Source organism: Nannobrachium achirus (assembly GCF_963921795.1).
Source record: "Nannobrachium achirus genome assembly, chromosome: 22".
Taxonomy (NCBI): domain Eukaryota; kingdom Metazoa; phylum Chordata; class Actinopteri; order Myctophiformes; family Myctophidae; genus Nannobrachium; species Nannobrachium achirus.
Window position 1 is genome coordinate 18886389 of NC_137829.1, and position 15526 is coordinate 18901914.

Sequence of the window (15526 nt, forward strand, 5' to 3'; positions counted from 1 at the left end):
TCCGATCCGTCTGATATTTCATATGCCATCCTGATTGGCTAATATTAGCTTCCAAAGTTTGCCTGGTGGAGACCTGTGCTCGGAAGAGCACTGCTTGTAGTTGTTTTTGTTTTTTTGGGGGGCTTTTTGCCTTTATTGATAGTACAGTACGGTAGATAGGAGGGGAGAGATGGGGAGTGACATGCATGCAGCAAAGGCCGTCAGAATCGGGACTTGAACCTGCGACACGCTGTCGGGCATCAGAGCCTATGCGGTATGTGCCTGGAGCGCTAGGCCAGCGGGCACCCCCCATTCATTGTGATTTTGATTATTTATTGAGTTGCACCATATGTCAAGTTTTTCTGTTAAAGGAGCTATAGTCAACTTTTTCATTGTAGGGCCGACACTTTGTTTACATCCTAGTCTATAGACTAGAATGTAAACAAAGTGTCGGTCTGACAATGGCCAAAATTATTATTTTATCATTATTTTACGCTTTTTGTGGTCATTTTTGAATAGAAACACGTATATGAAGCTTATTTTTTTATAAAATATTTTCGAAATATTATTTTTATTTTAGCATCCGTTTTTCAAGAAAAAGTTGACTATAGCTCCTTTAATGTTTAAAATCATGCCTTATAAATCATGTTTTAAGAAAAATCACCCATTGTAAAATCATGCAAACATAAAAAGAAAATAAGCAAAATCTACATGTTGTGAGCATGTAGATCGGCTATTTTCACAATTTCTGCCTCTAATATTTGACAATTTGGCCAAGGTTTAATTTTAGAGGCATAAAAAGTCCTTAAACTTTAGAAATGTGCAGATACCCTCTATACATTTAAACTTGATGTTGGTTTGTTTACTGTTGAGTGAGAAAACAATGTTGTTAAGTTAATCATCTGGGGACCCCCCTAAATAATTTGGGGACCCCCTTGGGGGTCCCGACCCACAGGTTGAGAACCACTGCCCTAGACAAGTAAATGACTCTCTATTTTCTGAGATGGATCATCGGCAGTCACTGATTGGCACACAGTGAATGATATGCTTGCTGTTGTTGCCTGGTTGGTGTTGAGTTGACTGTTGACAGTCCTTCAGGGCTATGTGATTCCGAACCACACAAACTCTAGTGTCCCTATTCCGGCAGGAAAAATTGATGATCTACAAGCTTACAAGGTGTCGCTTGGCAATGCGTTGAGCACTTGTAAATCAGCTATTTTCGCTGGTTTCTTTTTGGTATTGAAGGGATACCACACTGTACATCATACATGGGCAACTGGCGGCCCGGGGGCCACATGCGGCCCCCACCTTCACTTAATGTGGCCCTCAGGTTAATACCAGAATACTGATATATTATTGATTTAAGCTGTAATTCCAAACATGACTTGCTTTAATTCCGTCATTCTATTTTAGTAGCTTAATGACTAGTATAGTAGTATTAAAATGTATTTTTTTTATGTCCAATGTATTTAGGTTCATGAAGTTAACATGAGTATATAACTAAATGCGTTTGAAATTGAATCAAAATGTTACATTTGCAGGATTCCAATAAAAAATAAAAAAACAGGATTCCAATTCAAAAGAGGCAAACCTAACCGATCTACATGCTCAAAACGCATCGCAGCGCGATGCGTTTTGAGCTTGTAGATCTGCTATTTTTGCTTCTTTTGTATGAGATGACATAGGTAGGAAGTAGGACGTAGCAATATGCAATGTGGCCCTCTGGAGTGAAGGTGGAAATATAGTGGCCCTCGCCATCATCAAAGTTGCCCACCCCTGCTGTACATGCTGATGTTGGGAAAATCGCGCCCCACTATGATGATTTTAGAGTCATAATTAAAAGAGATTATTCATCTTGCACATCAGTCATCATAATTGGCATGATGGAAAATAAATTCAGGCTAGATTAGTAGACTCTGATACATCTAGCCGGTCTCCCAGTTCCAAGAAGCTGAACCCCTGGCTTTCCTCTCTAACATCAGGCTGTGAAATGTCTGTGCTCTGTCAGAGAGATGATAATAATAGACTCCAGTGTTGTGGCTACATGTGAACACTATTGATTTTGTGTCTCAAGATGACTCCCTGCACTCAATGACTTAGTTTCACATTGTGTGCAATGTACTAGGTAGGGATGGGCAAATTAACTGAAAAATATAACCAACTTAATCTTACTCATTACTAGGTTAATTCAACGATTGAGAAGCTGGATTTAAAACGTTTTCATTAAATTCTTATATCAATGAACAAATATGATGCACTGTGTTAAAGATGACGATAAGAGCGTCCACAGAGATGGCAATCACTACATGTCAGGCCATATACTGGCCTGGATAACTAAACTGAGCGTGATTTAAGGGATATATTTCAGGAAAAAAGTGTCATTCGCAATGCATTCTGGGAGTGTAGTTTCCGCAATTTTAAAAGTAATGATGTACACAGTCTTGTACCCTGCCCTTTTTTCAGCTTTCTAATTAATTGTTGCATTAAAAAAAAATGAATATTGTCATGATTCCTCTCCAGCCGAGGTGGCTTTGTCCGAGGCTTAAAAATGTTTAAATAAATACTTTATGAAATGTCTATGGAAGAAATGAATGGGGTCTATGGAAGAAATGAATGGGGAAAACGCTTCCAACACCAAAGTGAAGACGGGGTGGGGCTTCAACTGCGATGCTCTATAAGACTGTGGTTGTACTGGTCAGCACCCAGGTTTTAAACGTGTGTCTCTATGAGTGAAGCAGGGCGTCGCTGAAGAAAGAGCATTCATGCTCAGCGAACCTCCCCTGGGTAAATAAAAAAAGGAGAAGGAAAACCCCAGAAGGCGAGTAGGTTCGAGTCAAGCCAGTTCCATGCAGGAGAAAAGCTCCATTAGTGAGCTCATTGTATGCATATCGTCGTTGTCGGATGAAAACCTTGTATGTCCAAAACCGCTCGTTTTGCATTTATCATTTTAAAAACGATTTAAACTAGTGAAAACAGCCGATCGATCTACAAGCACACAACGCCTCGCAGCGCGAGGCGTTGGGTGCTTGTAGATCTGCTGTTTTCACTACTTTTGTGCGACGGCCTTGTATGATGAAGCAGGGCTTTACTTTACGAAAAAACATACAAATTTGAAACTTGGAGATACGAGGTTTCCGCCCGACAACGACGATATGCAGCCCCTATTGTATTGTTGTTGCTTGCTGCTTGTGTGTGGGCATCCATACATAGAGGCTAGTACATGTTTATAGAACAGTGATTCTCAACCTTTTTTAATTTCAAAAAACGCTCAGTCTTGGGACACCATAATCTAAAGTGTGTTATTTTAACTCTTGAGAGTGTACAAATGGAACCAAATCCATTTGTACAGTACACTGGCTAGAGTTACAGATCTATAATTCCATGAGGACCCCACGTTGAGAGCCACATGCTTAGAACAGTGGTTCTCAACCTGTAGGTTGAGCCCCCAGGGGGTCCCCAAATGATTAACTTTTTAATATGTCTAAAATGACAAATTAAACATTGGCCAAATTGTCAAATATTAGAGGTAGAAATGGTGAAAATAGCAGATCTACATGCTCTCAACGCCTCGCGTTTGCGAGGCGTTGAGAGCATGTAGATCTGCTATTTCCACAATAGAACTGCGTTATACAAAATATAATGCCTCAACTCTTAGTGCTTGTCAGGGTGGGGGGCGGGGTCCCCAGTTAAAATATGATTTATTTTGGGGGGTCGCGGCCTGAAAAGGTTGACAGCCACATGCATAAAAGATGTGACTGACAGCAGACTCCTGCCATTGTGTTTTGTCCCGTTGTGTCCAGGTCTCCTGGTGGGCGCTCTGGACACGGTGCTGGACTCCAACGCCAGGGTGACTCCCTTCAGAATCCTCCTCCAGGTCCCTGGATCCCAGATCAGCTGGGTCATCGCTAGCGGTGAGGCTAACACCGAGGCTGACTCAAAACATCTGTTCTGTTTTGTCCACTTAAACCCCTATACACTTAGTTAATGGGAGCTTTATCCTTGAAACACTTCTGGATTTTAACTTCTACTCTGGCTTTTGTGTGCAACAATATTTAGATATTTGATCGATTTTATCATTTCATTCAAATACAATTTAAAGTGAAATAAAATACCCCTTAGGCGTCGTCCAAACATTTGCGACAGCTATCGTGTCCGTGTCGTTTGAGAGTGAGGGAGGGGGGGGAAACAGGTCCAATTCATTCTCAATAAAGGTCACGTGGTTTTTTGTCTCTCTTGGCCAAAAGACAGCCTTCGGTTGAGCAAGAGACACGGCAACGACATGAAACCATGTGACGTACATAGAAAATGAATTGGACCCCCCCTCATTCTCAAACGATACGGAGAAGATGTCTCACGCATTATGTGATTGCGGCATGAAAGCACATGGTAAAAATCCTGTCCTCTGTTGTTGTTGTTGTTTTGTCTCTCAGGGGCTGCCATTGAGGAAGTAAACAAGCACTGGAATTGGCTCCTACACAACCTGCTCCACTCTCTGTCTGTGTTTGAGAACAAGGAGGATGTCGCCAGCTTCGTCAAAGGCAAAGTCAAAGTATGTGTAACCACTTAACACACTTAACACTGCCAGGTATTCATTTAATAATTCATGTGCCAGGGCAGAGTGGAAGATTTTCATTTATGGTTGTATTCTGGGATCTGTAGTCCTGGGATCACTCACGTGTGTGGGAGAGCGCCATCAAGCCTAAACCACTGAAAATGTATTTTCTGTTCAACAAAAGAGAGAGACCGGGAGGCCCCTGTAACTGAGCAAACTCAAACTGTATATAGCAATGATTATTATTGGAATATAGCTCCTCAACTATCACTTTTAACTCATCGGATGCCCACTAGGTGTCAAGGCGTCAATATATTTGATGTCTACGTGTGCCCATCGACACGTTCGACGCGTCATACAGTAAACTATACTGTACTGTAGCACCTGTACTGTACTACTGCGGTGACAAAAACAACTCCATTTCCCCAAATGCAGCGCGGGATCACGTAACCGGGAAGTGCTGTCTCGCTAATAGACATGCATGCAAAGCTGCTGCACAAACATGGATTTTTCTCCTAATCCAGGTTTTAAATCACTTTCACGTTCAAAACGCGGCCTTTTCTACCGGCCTGTAGAAAGGGCATGTAGTTGCTATGTTTAAAAACAAAAGCTCTATGTTTTTATTGGAGTCATTGCTATAGTGTTCAGTAACACAGGACTCCCCGTCTCTACAGCTATTTAGTCATCAGAAAATGAATGTTCAGGTCCGGATACCATGTTCTATCCAATAAGGAGAGAGAAGAACATTTATCAGCTTAAATTTCATAGAGCTCCAATTTGGTTGCCTTTTCAGTTCACATTTCACTTCTCTTTTCTCCTCTCCTCTCATCATCCCATGATGTTTTCTTCGCTCACCTCAAAAGGGTCTGATAGCAGAGGAGGCCCGCGGGCGCGTGGCCGCCCAGGAGGAGGACCCGGAGAAGTTCCGAGAGGCACTGCTGAAATTCGAGCGGCACTTTGGCCTCCCGCCGTCGGAGAAGCTGGTCACCCACTACTCGTGCTGCTGCTGGAAGGGCCGCGTGCCCCGCCAGGGCTTCCTCTACCTCAGCATCAACCACATGGCCTTCTACTCCTTCCTGCTGGGCAAAGAAGGTCCGTCTATCACAGTGGTTCTCAACCTGTGGGTCGGGACCCAAATTATTTTGGGGGAGTCCCCAGATGATTAACTTAATGTGCAACATTGTTTTCTCACTCAACAGTGAACAAACCAACATAAAGTTTAAGTGTATAGAGGGTATCTGAACATTCATAAAGTGACAATTTAAGGACTTTTTAGTACCTCTAAAATGACAGATTAAACATTGGCCAAATTGTCAAATATTAGAGGCAGAAATTGTGAAAATAGCAGATCTACATATTCTGAAGAGAGGGCATAGAAAATACCAACCCAGGCGCCCACTCATTTCAATGAAACTTGCTCACCTAGCACATACACCCCTCTGTGATCTTGTGGATCTCACAACTATGTGGTCAGTGTGCCAGTGAAAGTACTGCATGTATGTGTAAACATGTAAATGTTCTCTTCCTGCAGTCAAGTTCGTGATCCCCTGGGCGGAGGTGACTCGCGTGGAGCGCGTGTCGGCGGGCCTGATGACGGAGGTGGTTCGGGTCAGCACCCGGCAGCGTCAGAGGGACTTCTCCATGTTCCTGAGCCTGGACGAGGCCTTCGGGGTCATAGGTCAGCTGGCTGACATCGCCCTCCGAAGGCTGCTGGAAAGCGAAGGACTGGAGCTGGACTATATCCTGCAGCAACCCACCCGCATTACTAAGAGGTCAGAGTGTGTGTGTGTGTGTGTGTATTACAGTACTATACTTGTGATGGCCAAATGTCCCCACAAGTATGGTAGAATTTGACAAAAATAGACATTCAGACTACAATTTTGTCTCAGAAGCTTGAAAAATGAATATTTATTTTTAATGCATCTGAATCTCAGTGCACTGAGATACTTAACCATAGCTTTGTGCTAGGAGATAAAAATATATCATGTAAATGATCCGTCTCCCACTGTCCCGAGCATCTCCCAAAAAATAACAACCCACAGTACATTTTGTAAAATGGAAGTCAATATGGTAGTCAAATCAGTGGGCTAAACATGCCTGACCACCATGGTTTAACAGGGTCATGCCTATGTTCCCTCAACCCTATGTTCCCTCACTGAGGTTAAGGTTAGGGTTAGGGTTAGGGAATTGAGATTAACCATTAAAATGGTGGGTATGGTTAAAGGTGGATGTCATGTCATGTTAGTTGCAATGTGTTTCACTGTGAGCTTGTAGATCGGCTATTTTCACCAAAGAGATTTGGTGTAGTAGGAAAAAAGTAGCGGTCCAAGTACAGAGCCCTGAGGAACCACCACGGTCAATTATGTATGCAGGGTCTAACTGCTATGTACTGTACTACTGTATGTATGCTGGACAAGAAGTGCTTCTGAAAATGTCTATATGCGGAAGTACAAGAAGTACAGCCAAAGGAAGTTATGTTAATGCTGTGTTTACATTAACAAGGCATGAAAACTGTGTAGCAATTGGTCAAAAAGTTTCCGGGGGAAGTGCATAGAATGGAAGTTCCGCCCCATTGACACTTTGGGCTGTAATAATATTCCGGGTTTTTCTCCTTGTGAGATGAGAAATATCAGGGAACAAGGGGTGTGTGTGTGTGTGTGTGTGTGTGTGTGTGTGTGTGTGTGTGTGTGTGTGTGTGTGTGTGTGTGTGTGTGTGTGTGTGTGTGTGTGTGTGTGTGTGTGTGTGTGTGTGTGTGTGTGTGTGTGTGTGTGTGTGTGTGTGTGTGTGTGTGTGTGTGTGTGTGTGTGTGAGAGACTGGGTGAATGTAAAGCACTAGGCCCAAGCATCAAGGTAGTTGTACCATTGTCGCATTGTGAGCTTATAGATCAGCTATTATAAAAAGTTAAAGCTATACTGTGTAAGTTGCTCAACTTGTGGTCAGTAGCTCTATAGCAAACCTCGGTCGCGTCCGCGTTAGGGCTGCACGGTTAATCGTTTTCAAACCGAAATCGCGATGTGAAATGTCGCGATTAGCGAATCGCAAAGGCCGCGGTTTTGGCGATTTTCTGCGAAGTTGACTTCCCAAGCATTATGCAGACGTTTTAATTTTAGAAATCCGTTCATAATTGACTAAGGAATGATCAAATCAAACTGTGGTGTCTTTCTTTGCGCATCGCCGGCCGCACCGAGGATTAGCATTACAGGTTGCTCCAATCTCCTCAGAGGAGAGGAGCCAAGCCAAGGCATGACACTGTCTGTCTAACAGCACGTAAACGTATATGATCCCTTCCAACGGAGTACTCCATGGCTACAGGTAGTGAATGTTCTGGTAATCATTATAAATATAACATCCTTAAATCCTTGTGCATAGATTAAATGCTCCCGTTTGTCGTAAGCTGAAAGTGAAAGTGATTTCAGTGCAACGGTGGCTGCTCCTCCTCCTCCACACATGAAACGTATGGCGTGTCTTAGGGTGCATTTTTTTGCCTTGATAAAACTTAAGCAAGGCAGCGACATACAGTACTTTCTTCCTTGACAATAATGAGAGGCAGACAAAACCATTACTGACATTTTGCTGAATATAAAAACGTTTTATATTGCTAAAGCAAAATAAAAGGTAATCTTTTGGAAATATAACTGAACTGAATCAAACCATTTACATGATTGCCAATTAGCCTAGTTAATAATAATCAATTTATTTTTAAATGTATTACACAATAAATATTCAACGGAAGCTTGGCCTAAGGTAGTGAAATGATTTTCCTATGTTTAAAATAATTTATTATATCCTTTTAACAAAACAAAAAAACTATCACTTATCCTACCTTGAAATACATATATAAATACAGGGGTTAAGGTTCTCCGTCCTGGGGATGGATTTCCGTCCTGAGGAGTCTCTAGGGGCCATTTATGAGATCGAGGCAGATTTGCCAAAAAAGAGAAAACAAAAAATGGGGGTGGGGGGGTGTAGCCATGGCCGTGATGTTAATAACATGACCGAAATCGTCAAAATGCAGCATAATACTTGCTAGTCAAGTCAAAATAAATTTCCGTCTTAGGATTTTTTTTTTGCTTTAGCCCCTGTAAATATCGCGAATAAAATCGCAATCGCAATATTAGTCAGAAAAATCGCAATTAGGTTTTTTCCCAAAATCGTGCAGCCCTAGTCCGCGTCTTCCGGCCGTTTTTCGGTTCTCACACCCCCGCGTCTGCCTCCACCTCGCCGAGATCTATCTTTTGAGGGGTCCCTGGTTGCTGTGCGTTCAGCCATTCCGGAGATACACTCCTTCACCCATGCTTCACCGTGCACCCGAGTATAGAGACACACGGGAGACTACAAATATGGCCGCCCTAGTGACCCCACTCCAAGATGCGCTGTGATTGGCCGGCAGTGTATAACCCTCGCTGTGATTGGCCGGTAGTGTGATGACGCAATTTTGCCGCGAAAACCGGTCCCCGGTAGGGATCATAGAAAACATATAAAGAGAAGGCTTTAGAAGCTGAAAATAACGGAGTGGGGGTTCTAAAACTTTAGCGATTTAACAGTTAGGACAATTTTAAGATTTGTTTTATAAAAAAAGTTACATGGTATAACTTTAAATAAAAAAACAAAAAGAGCCTGTAATCCCATGCCCAATGTTGGGATTGCATGGTTAATGTAGTTAATATGCATGGTTATTGTAGGCACGTACACTCTGTTTTTATGTCAAAGGGGATCTTAACCCAGGTATTTCTGAAATCCACCATGCTGACTGAAAGTGGAACAAGGCATCCGTTCCTTTTCCTCCTCTCGCCAGACGTGTCCCAATGAAACTGATCTGCTTCACAGCCAAATGGTAGACTGCATGAGTGCAGCCCACTCCACTTTGCATGTTGTCCCTTGAGATAGGCTAGACTGTAGGAAAGCTGAGAGGGAGACTTGTAGGTGAGGAATCTGCACTGCTTTGATTGCTGGCTTGGAGGGTAATGCTAACGTGTTAATGCTCAACAGCGGCACTTGGTCACCCAGCAGTATTGCATCTGTTGCTACTCATACGAGGCGCATGAGTATACTGCAAATAGACATACACACTCGGTTAAGCATGGGAGCGTTGCACCACTCAAAGATGTGTCCTCACTGGTCAGAGTTCTAATGGTGGCTGACAGAAAGCGATAGACATGACTGCCAAATAGTACTAAATCGTACTAAACCTAAATAGTACTAAACCTTGGTTGTAGTTTCTTGGAATTTAGCAAAAACATCTACCAGACACCAAAGTAGGCAAGTCACAACATATTGCTTAAAATTGTGGTTCTAGAAGTAGAAGTATCAATGTGGCGGCATGAAACCATTTGAAACGATGAGACGTTATCTTTTAAAACGTGACTGGGGAAGTACATTGCCCTTTGCATAATTTTTCAACCTAGCGTCCCTATTTTCTGGAATTATTTTTAAACATTCAAAAGTGTGCTGCTCTACAAGCGCGTTGTGAGCTTGTAGGCTATTTTTGTACACCATCGTACGCCAAAGTATCAAAAGGGGTTTAAATGGTTAATTTAGGGAAATGTGTGATTGTATCCATTGCATGCACCACATCAGTGGTTCTCAAAGTGGGGTCTGGAATAGCTCTGGTGCAGAGCGTCAGCGAGTTCTCACTAATGCTCTGACAGGTGGCTGACTCACAGACACGACCAGGATTTCTTTGCCCTACGAGGGCTCAACTTCAGTCAAAATAAACAAAACTACTTCGCTACTCACCTAAACAAAGGTAGTTTTGCGTTGTTTAAAGTCTATTTTCCGCAGTGGGAAACCTCTCAGCACCCCACCCACTCTGTAAAATACACTATTTTTGACATGAAATAAAATGCGTCCAACTCGACCACCGCAGACACAACCCGGAAATAAGAATACTCAACAGCAGCGGTCGAGTTGGATTCCTGGTCCTGTCTGTGAAGTCAGCCGTCTGTCAGAGCGTTAGTGAGAACTCTGACGCTCTGGACCAGAGCTAGGTCTGGGGATTACAGGGCGTCCCCAGCAAAATGTTATAACAATTAAGCCCAATTTTCTTTTTTCTTATAGATTTTTCACACATAGCAACAATTATGCATTTCAAGCAGTACAAATCAATACAATTGAAGTTGAACTCGGTATCCCCCACCCTTCTCCCCTTACCTCCCCCCATCCCCTCCCAACCCTCCCCGTCCACCAATCAAAACAACACTTAACACATGCATTGCATCACAGAGTCAGCAGGTCTTTCAGACATGATATTAGATCAGTTTTGTCCGCAGTGAAATTGTTGAAAACTGTTGAGCTTGGTTAATCCTTGCAAACGATGGTTCCAGATAGTCAATGTCCAAAAGCTCCTTAGCCAGTGTGTTTTTGGATAAGCTCGAGCTTGTAAATGTTTTAGAAACATTTGGGAAGATTTTGAACAGTGGGGCAAAGATTTTCACTAATCTTCTCTTTTTTTTCTACGTGTCATTATTTCGACTAAGGGTTAGGGTTAGGGTTCGGTTTAGGCATAGTTTTATTGAGGTTAGGGTTTGGGTTAGGTTTAGGCATAGTGGTTAACATTCACCAGGTTAGCATTCACCAGCGTCGGCAGGGTAGAATTTCACCAGGTTAACATTCACCAACGTCGAACAAATGTTATGTTGAAATATCGACACGCTCCCTTCTCTCCTGGGGGTACCTGGCACAAAATCTTTTCAGATGGGAGTTCCGTGGCCAAAAACATTTTGTGGGTCGTTGACATGAAAAGTTTAAATTTAGTCAATGTCGCACACGTGGCGAGACGTGTTTGCACTGCTCTTGTTTAGAAGCTACTGCTCTGGGACGTCTACAGTGTTCAAACACACAACGCATCATGTGACCGTGATGGGTTCATAAAGATGTGTCAGCAGACAGACGGCACCCTCGGGACATAAAGGGACTACGTGGATAGAATGCCGCTTCCAATTACAGTGTCTCTGTGAGACAATAAACCTTTTTAAGTGTTTGTGGAATCTGAAGAGTTAATGCATACTGCGTGATGTGCAGCTTAGTCTGCGACAAAGTCAACGATTGTTAAGGGCACTTCACCCCCATCTTCAACCTACTGGTGCTCATTGTAAGATGGTACCATCTTTATCTCTACTTATATACTATCTATCTTTATCGGTCTCAAAGGAGGGTTGTGGACAGTTCAGGAACATGCCTACCTGTGAGACAGTGACATCATCGTTAGGCAGGTTTGGTAGTTTCAAACAAGATTTCTATTGTTTGAAACTACTTGAATTTATTCTAATCCAGCCTTCTAACTTTCCATGAAGAGAAAGGGGGTAGTTGTATTAGCTTGGAATCCCCATTGATTACGTCATTGGTAGGTAGGTTTCGGAACTGTCCAGAGACTAGCGCTGGGTGCAATAACCGCAATACCACACTGCAGTTGTGTAATGCATACCGTGTTGTCGAGTCCGTAACCGCGATTATATTTATAACTAAAGATATTGTTTAAGTTCTAGTTTAAGTGGATGACAGTGACGCCCCACAAGCCCTGAAAACTAAACTCCAAACAGCCCAAAATAAACTAATTAGGGTCCTACTTCACCTTCCCTATCAGACTCACCTCACCGCTACTCACCAGTTAAGAGTGGGGTGGCTCAGAGTAGATGACAGAGTACAGCAACTTGCAATGGGCCTGGTGTACAAGATACACTACACCACTATGATACCCAAGTACCTGTCAAAATACTTTATAAACATTAAGGATGTCCATAATTACAACACCAGAGGCAGCGGCACAGATCACTTTCAACCCAGAGTCAAAACCAACAAAGGGTCAAACTCTTTTTTTCTGCTATACCACCAAAATGTGGAAAGCCTTACCGAAGGTCATAAAGGAGTGTGGATCACTAGCATCCTTTAAAATTGCCCTGAAAAATCACTTACAGGCAGCAGCCGTTCGCAACTGGTAAAAAACTAACCTAGCCCAACCCTACCCTCCCCTGCCCCTTCTTTACTGTTTGTTTAGACTTACTGTTTTCTTTTTTCTTTTTCTTTACATATCTACTGCATAGTACTGTGTTCTATTTGTCTGTCATTCAATGTTATATGAGATACTTCAATGGTTTCCAGTGGAAATAAGCTTAGTCTTTTCATGGATCTCCTTTTAGTAGACCTTGTACCAGTGAACTGTACCGTCATGAAACTGTACCTTTTCCTATGCAAACTTCTAATAAAGTCTTCAATCAATCAATCAAAACAGAGTTCACACCAGAACTATGAGGACAGTTATCGTTTTAGTGCTTGGTGTGAACTTCCCTTAAAGCCAGTCCACATCAATGCAACTAGTCGCCACTCCTTGTAACAAAACTGTTGCATGCAACTCCTTGCAACCATTTTCCCCTTGTAGATCAGCTAGCTAATTGAACTATTTAAAAAAAAAATCAAAATAGTAAAAAAAGACAAAGAAGTTTAGGGTTTAGGTTGGCGAAAATAGGGCCCCATGTGTCTAATGGGCTGTGGGCAGGTACAGTACATTATCGTCTCTGTCGAGTGGAAACCTCATATGTCCAAAACCGGTACCTTCCAGGATTCAAATTCAAAAATAGCAAAAGTAGCAGCTTGACAAGCGCAAAACGCATCACTGCCACATTTCGAGCTTGTATATCTGCTACTTTCGTGTGTGTGTGTGTGTGTGTGTGTGTGTGTGTGTGTGTGTGTGTGTGTGTGTGAGTGTGTGAGTGTGTGAGTGTGTGAGTGAGTGAATTGGAATTGAGTAAAATCAGCCACCACCAGTCGACGACAACGGAGGCAAGTCACAACATGTTGCTTAAAATTGTCATCCTAGAACCTAAGTATCAACATGGTGGACTGAAACCATTTGAGGCCATGAGATGTTATTTTTTAGAACATAAGTGGGGAAAGTCCATTGACATTTTTATGAACATTATTTCATACAAACCATGCAGCTTTGATTGATTAATTGATTGCATACTTTATTAGCAGTAGGATTGTTAATAGTACAGGTAGTACAGTGGCGATAACACATGGGGCTTGTTTCCATTGTGGTCTTTAGTACTCAGTTCATCAGTAATGCATATAATCATACATACAAACACATGCACAGGTCAAAGTGCTTTACGTTAAAGAGATACTAAATAAATAGCAAACGTGGATTAAAAGAAAGCAGGCGAAAAAAGAACGTGCTTTGCATTAATGGAAGAAACCCAGAAAAAAAACATGCATGGACAGTACCAATGTATGTACGCTATAAATCAGTATGTTTCACAGCCGCTGGGAGCCACTTCAGTCGGCACTGTGGGAAATTATACCCTTGTTCTGTGGGTGGGTGGGTGGGTGTGTGTGTGTGTGTGGAGGGGGGGGGGGTGCATGAGTGTCTACAGTGTCTGTGATTTCTATCTTGTAAATTCACCTTGTTGCATTTTTTTGTAGGTGAAAGGTAACCTGTCTGCTTGTTGTTGGCCTGCCTGACTCATCTTTCTCCCGTCTTTGTGTTACTTTTGTCAGTCATGGAGGGAGGGCGTCTGGCCCTCCCTCCATGACTCTACTTCGAAAACCCAGTTTCATAGCTATGACTAATTTATGCTCCTTCGTATGGCGGTATCACTCTAATTTATGCTCCGTCGTATGGCGGTATCACTCGCCAAGGATAGCAGAGACCACAACGAGCTCGCGTCACAACGCTTCCTCGATGTCAGGGCTTCCTAAACGTTTACAGCTTGAGGACTAAAGAGAAATTGGCAGTGTCCCTGGCACCCAAACTTATAAAAATATATTAAAACACAAATTAAAAACATAAGCCCTATTTGAAAAATACAAATTTTCACTATTTCTTAAAAACCTTTTGGGGCGATTCATTTTTGATTCAAATTCTGAAATTATTTCGAAATTGTTATTATTTTGGTAGGAAATGTAAAAAGAAAAAGAAAATTGATATTTACTCACGACCCATAAAAATCTTTCCTTGACCCAAAAATGTTCCCCGACCCATTGTTTGGGAACCTACAACGCTACATGTTGTGAGCTTGTTGGTCGGCTATTTTCGGCGTGCGACACCACCGTAAGACAAAGGACCAATGAATCCTCAACTGAAACGAATAAGAGGATCACATGTTCATAAAGCCCGGCCCTATAGCCTACTACATCTGAGTCCAGAGAGTCAGTAATCCACCTCGTCATGTATAAACATTGGACCAGTTCAGCTGGCTTGACCCAAACTGGAGCCATTTGTGTCCCTCCCCCACCACCATTCTTAGTAACTTAATGTAAATAAATACCTCAACCCCATAACAGGAAGTAAACAGCTGCCCGGCCTATTTATGATTGACCAGAATAGTCTCATGGATGGCACGCTCTCTCAACAATCTCTCAACGCTGAGCTTTTAATGGTTGTCTGAAACACGGTGTCTCTGTGAATACCGTGGCTGTGCAAGAATACTTTTCATTGGGTTCATATTTATCAAACCCACACATGCTTTAGCACTTTCACTTTCAAAAGTTTTCAAAAATAGCAGATCAACAAGCTCCCATATATTTATAAAACCGATAGACAGATCACAAAAAAAAAATTCAGAAATGGCTCAAATAGCTGATATACAATTTCATTACACATTGTGTTGTTTGATTGATTGAATACAAAAGCACAAGGTACAGTCAGACATTTGCGCTAAAAGGATAACACAAAATGGTCCTTGTAAGTATGTAGATCAGCTACTGTATTTTTGCTACTTTTGCGCAACACTCGACAAAGGCTTTCATTTATGAAAAAAAAATAAAAACAAAAAGTTGAAATAATGGAGATGCAAGGTTTCTGCCCGACTGCTTAACCTCCATCAGTTCCAAGCTGAAACGGCACTCTGGCTGTCAGTCAAATAGGTCTGGCTGTCAGTCAAATAGGTCTGGCTGTCAGTCAAATAGGTCTGGCTGTCGGTCAAATAGGTCAGTGCATTGCTTCTGATCATAACCTAGAGGCAGACAAAATGTCCAAATGACTGTGTTCCTCACATGT

General features: G+C 42.3%; 1 protein-coding gene across 1 annotated transcript in view; it reads left to right on the forward strand.

The window, feature by feature from the left end:
- Window positions 1-15526, forward strand: part of tbc1d8 (TBC1 domain family member 8) — a 49904-nt gene that overhangs the window by 10341 nt on the left and 24037 nt on the right. The window contains exons 2-5 of the mRNA XM_080753253.1: window positions 3780-3890; window positions 4410-4528; window positions 5395-5623; window positions 6063-6303. Of these exons, the coding sequence (XP_080609379.1) occupies window positions 3780-3890; window positions 4410-4528; window positions 5395-5623; window positions 6063-6303 (700 nt within the window). The remainder of the gene's footprint in view (window positions 1-3779; window positions 3891-4409; window positions 4529-5394; window positions 5624-6062; window positions 6304-15526) is intronic.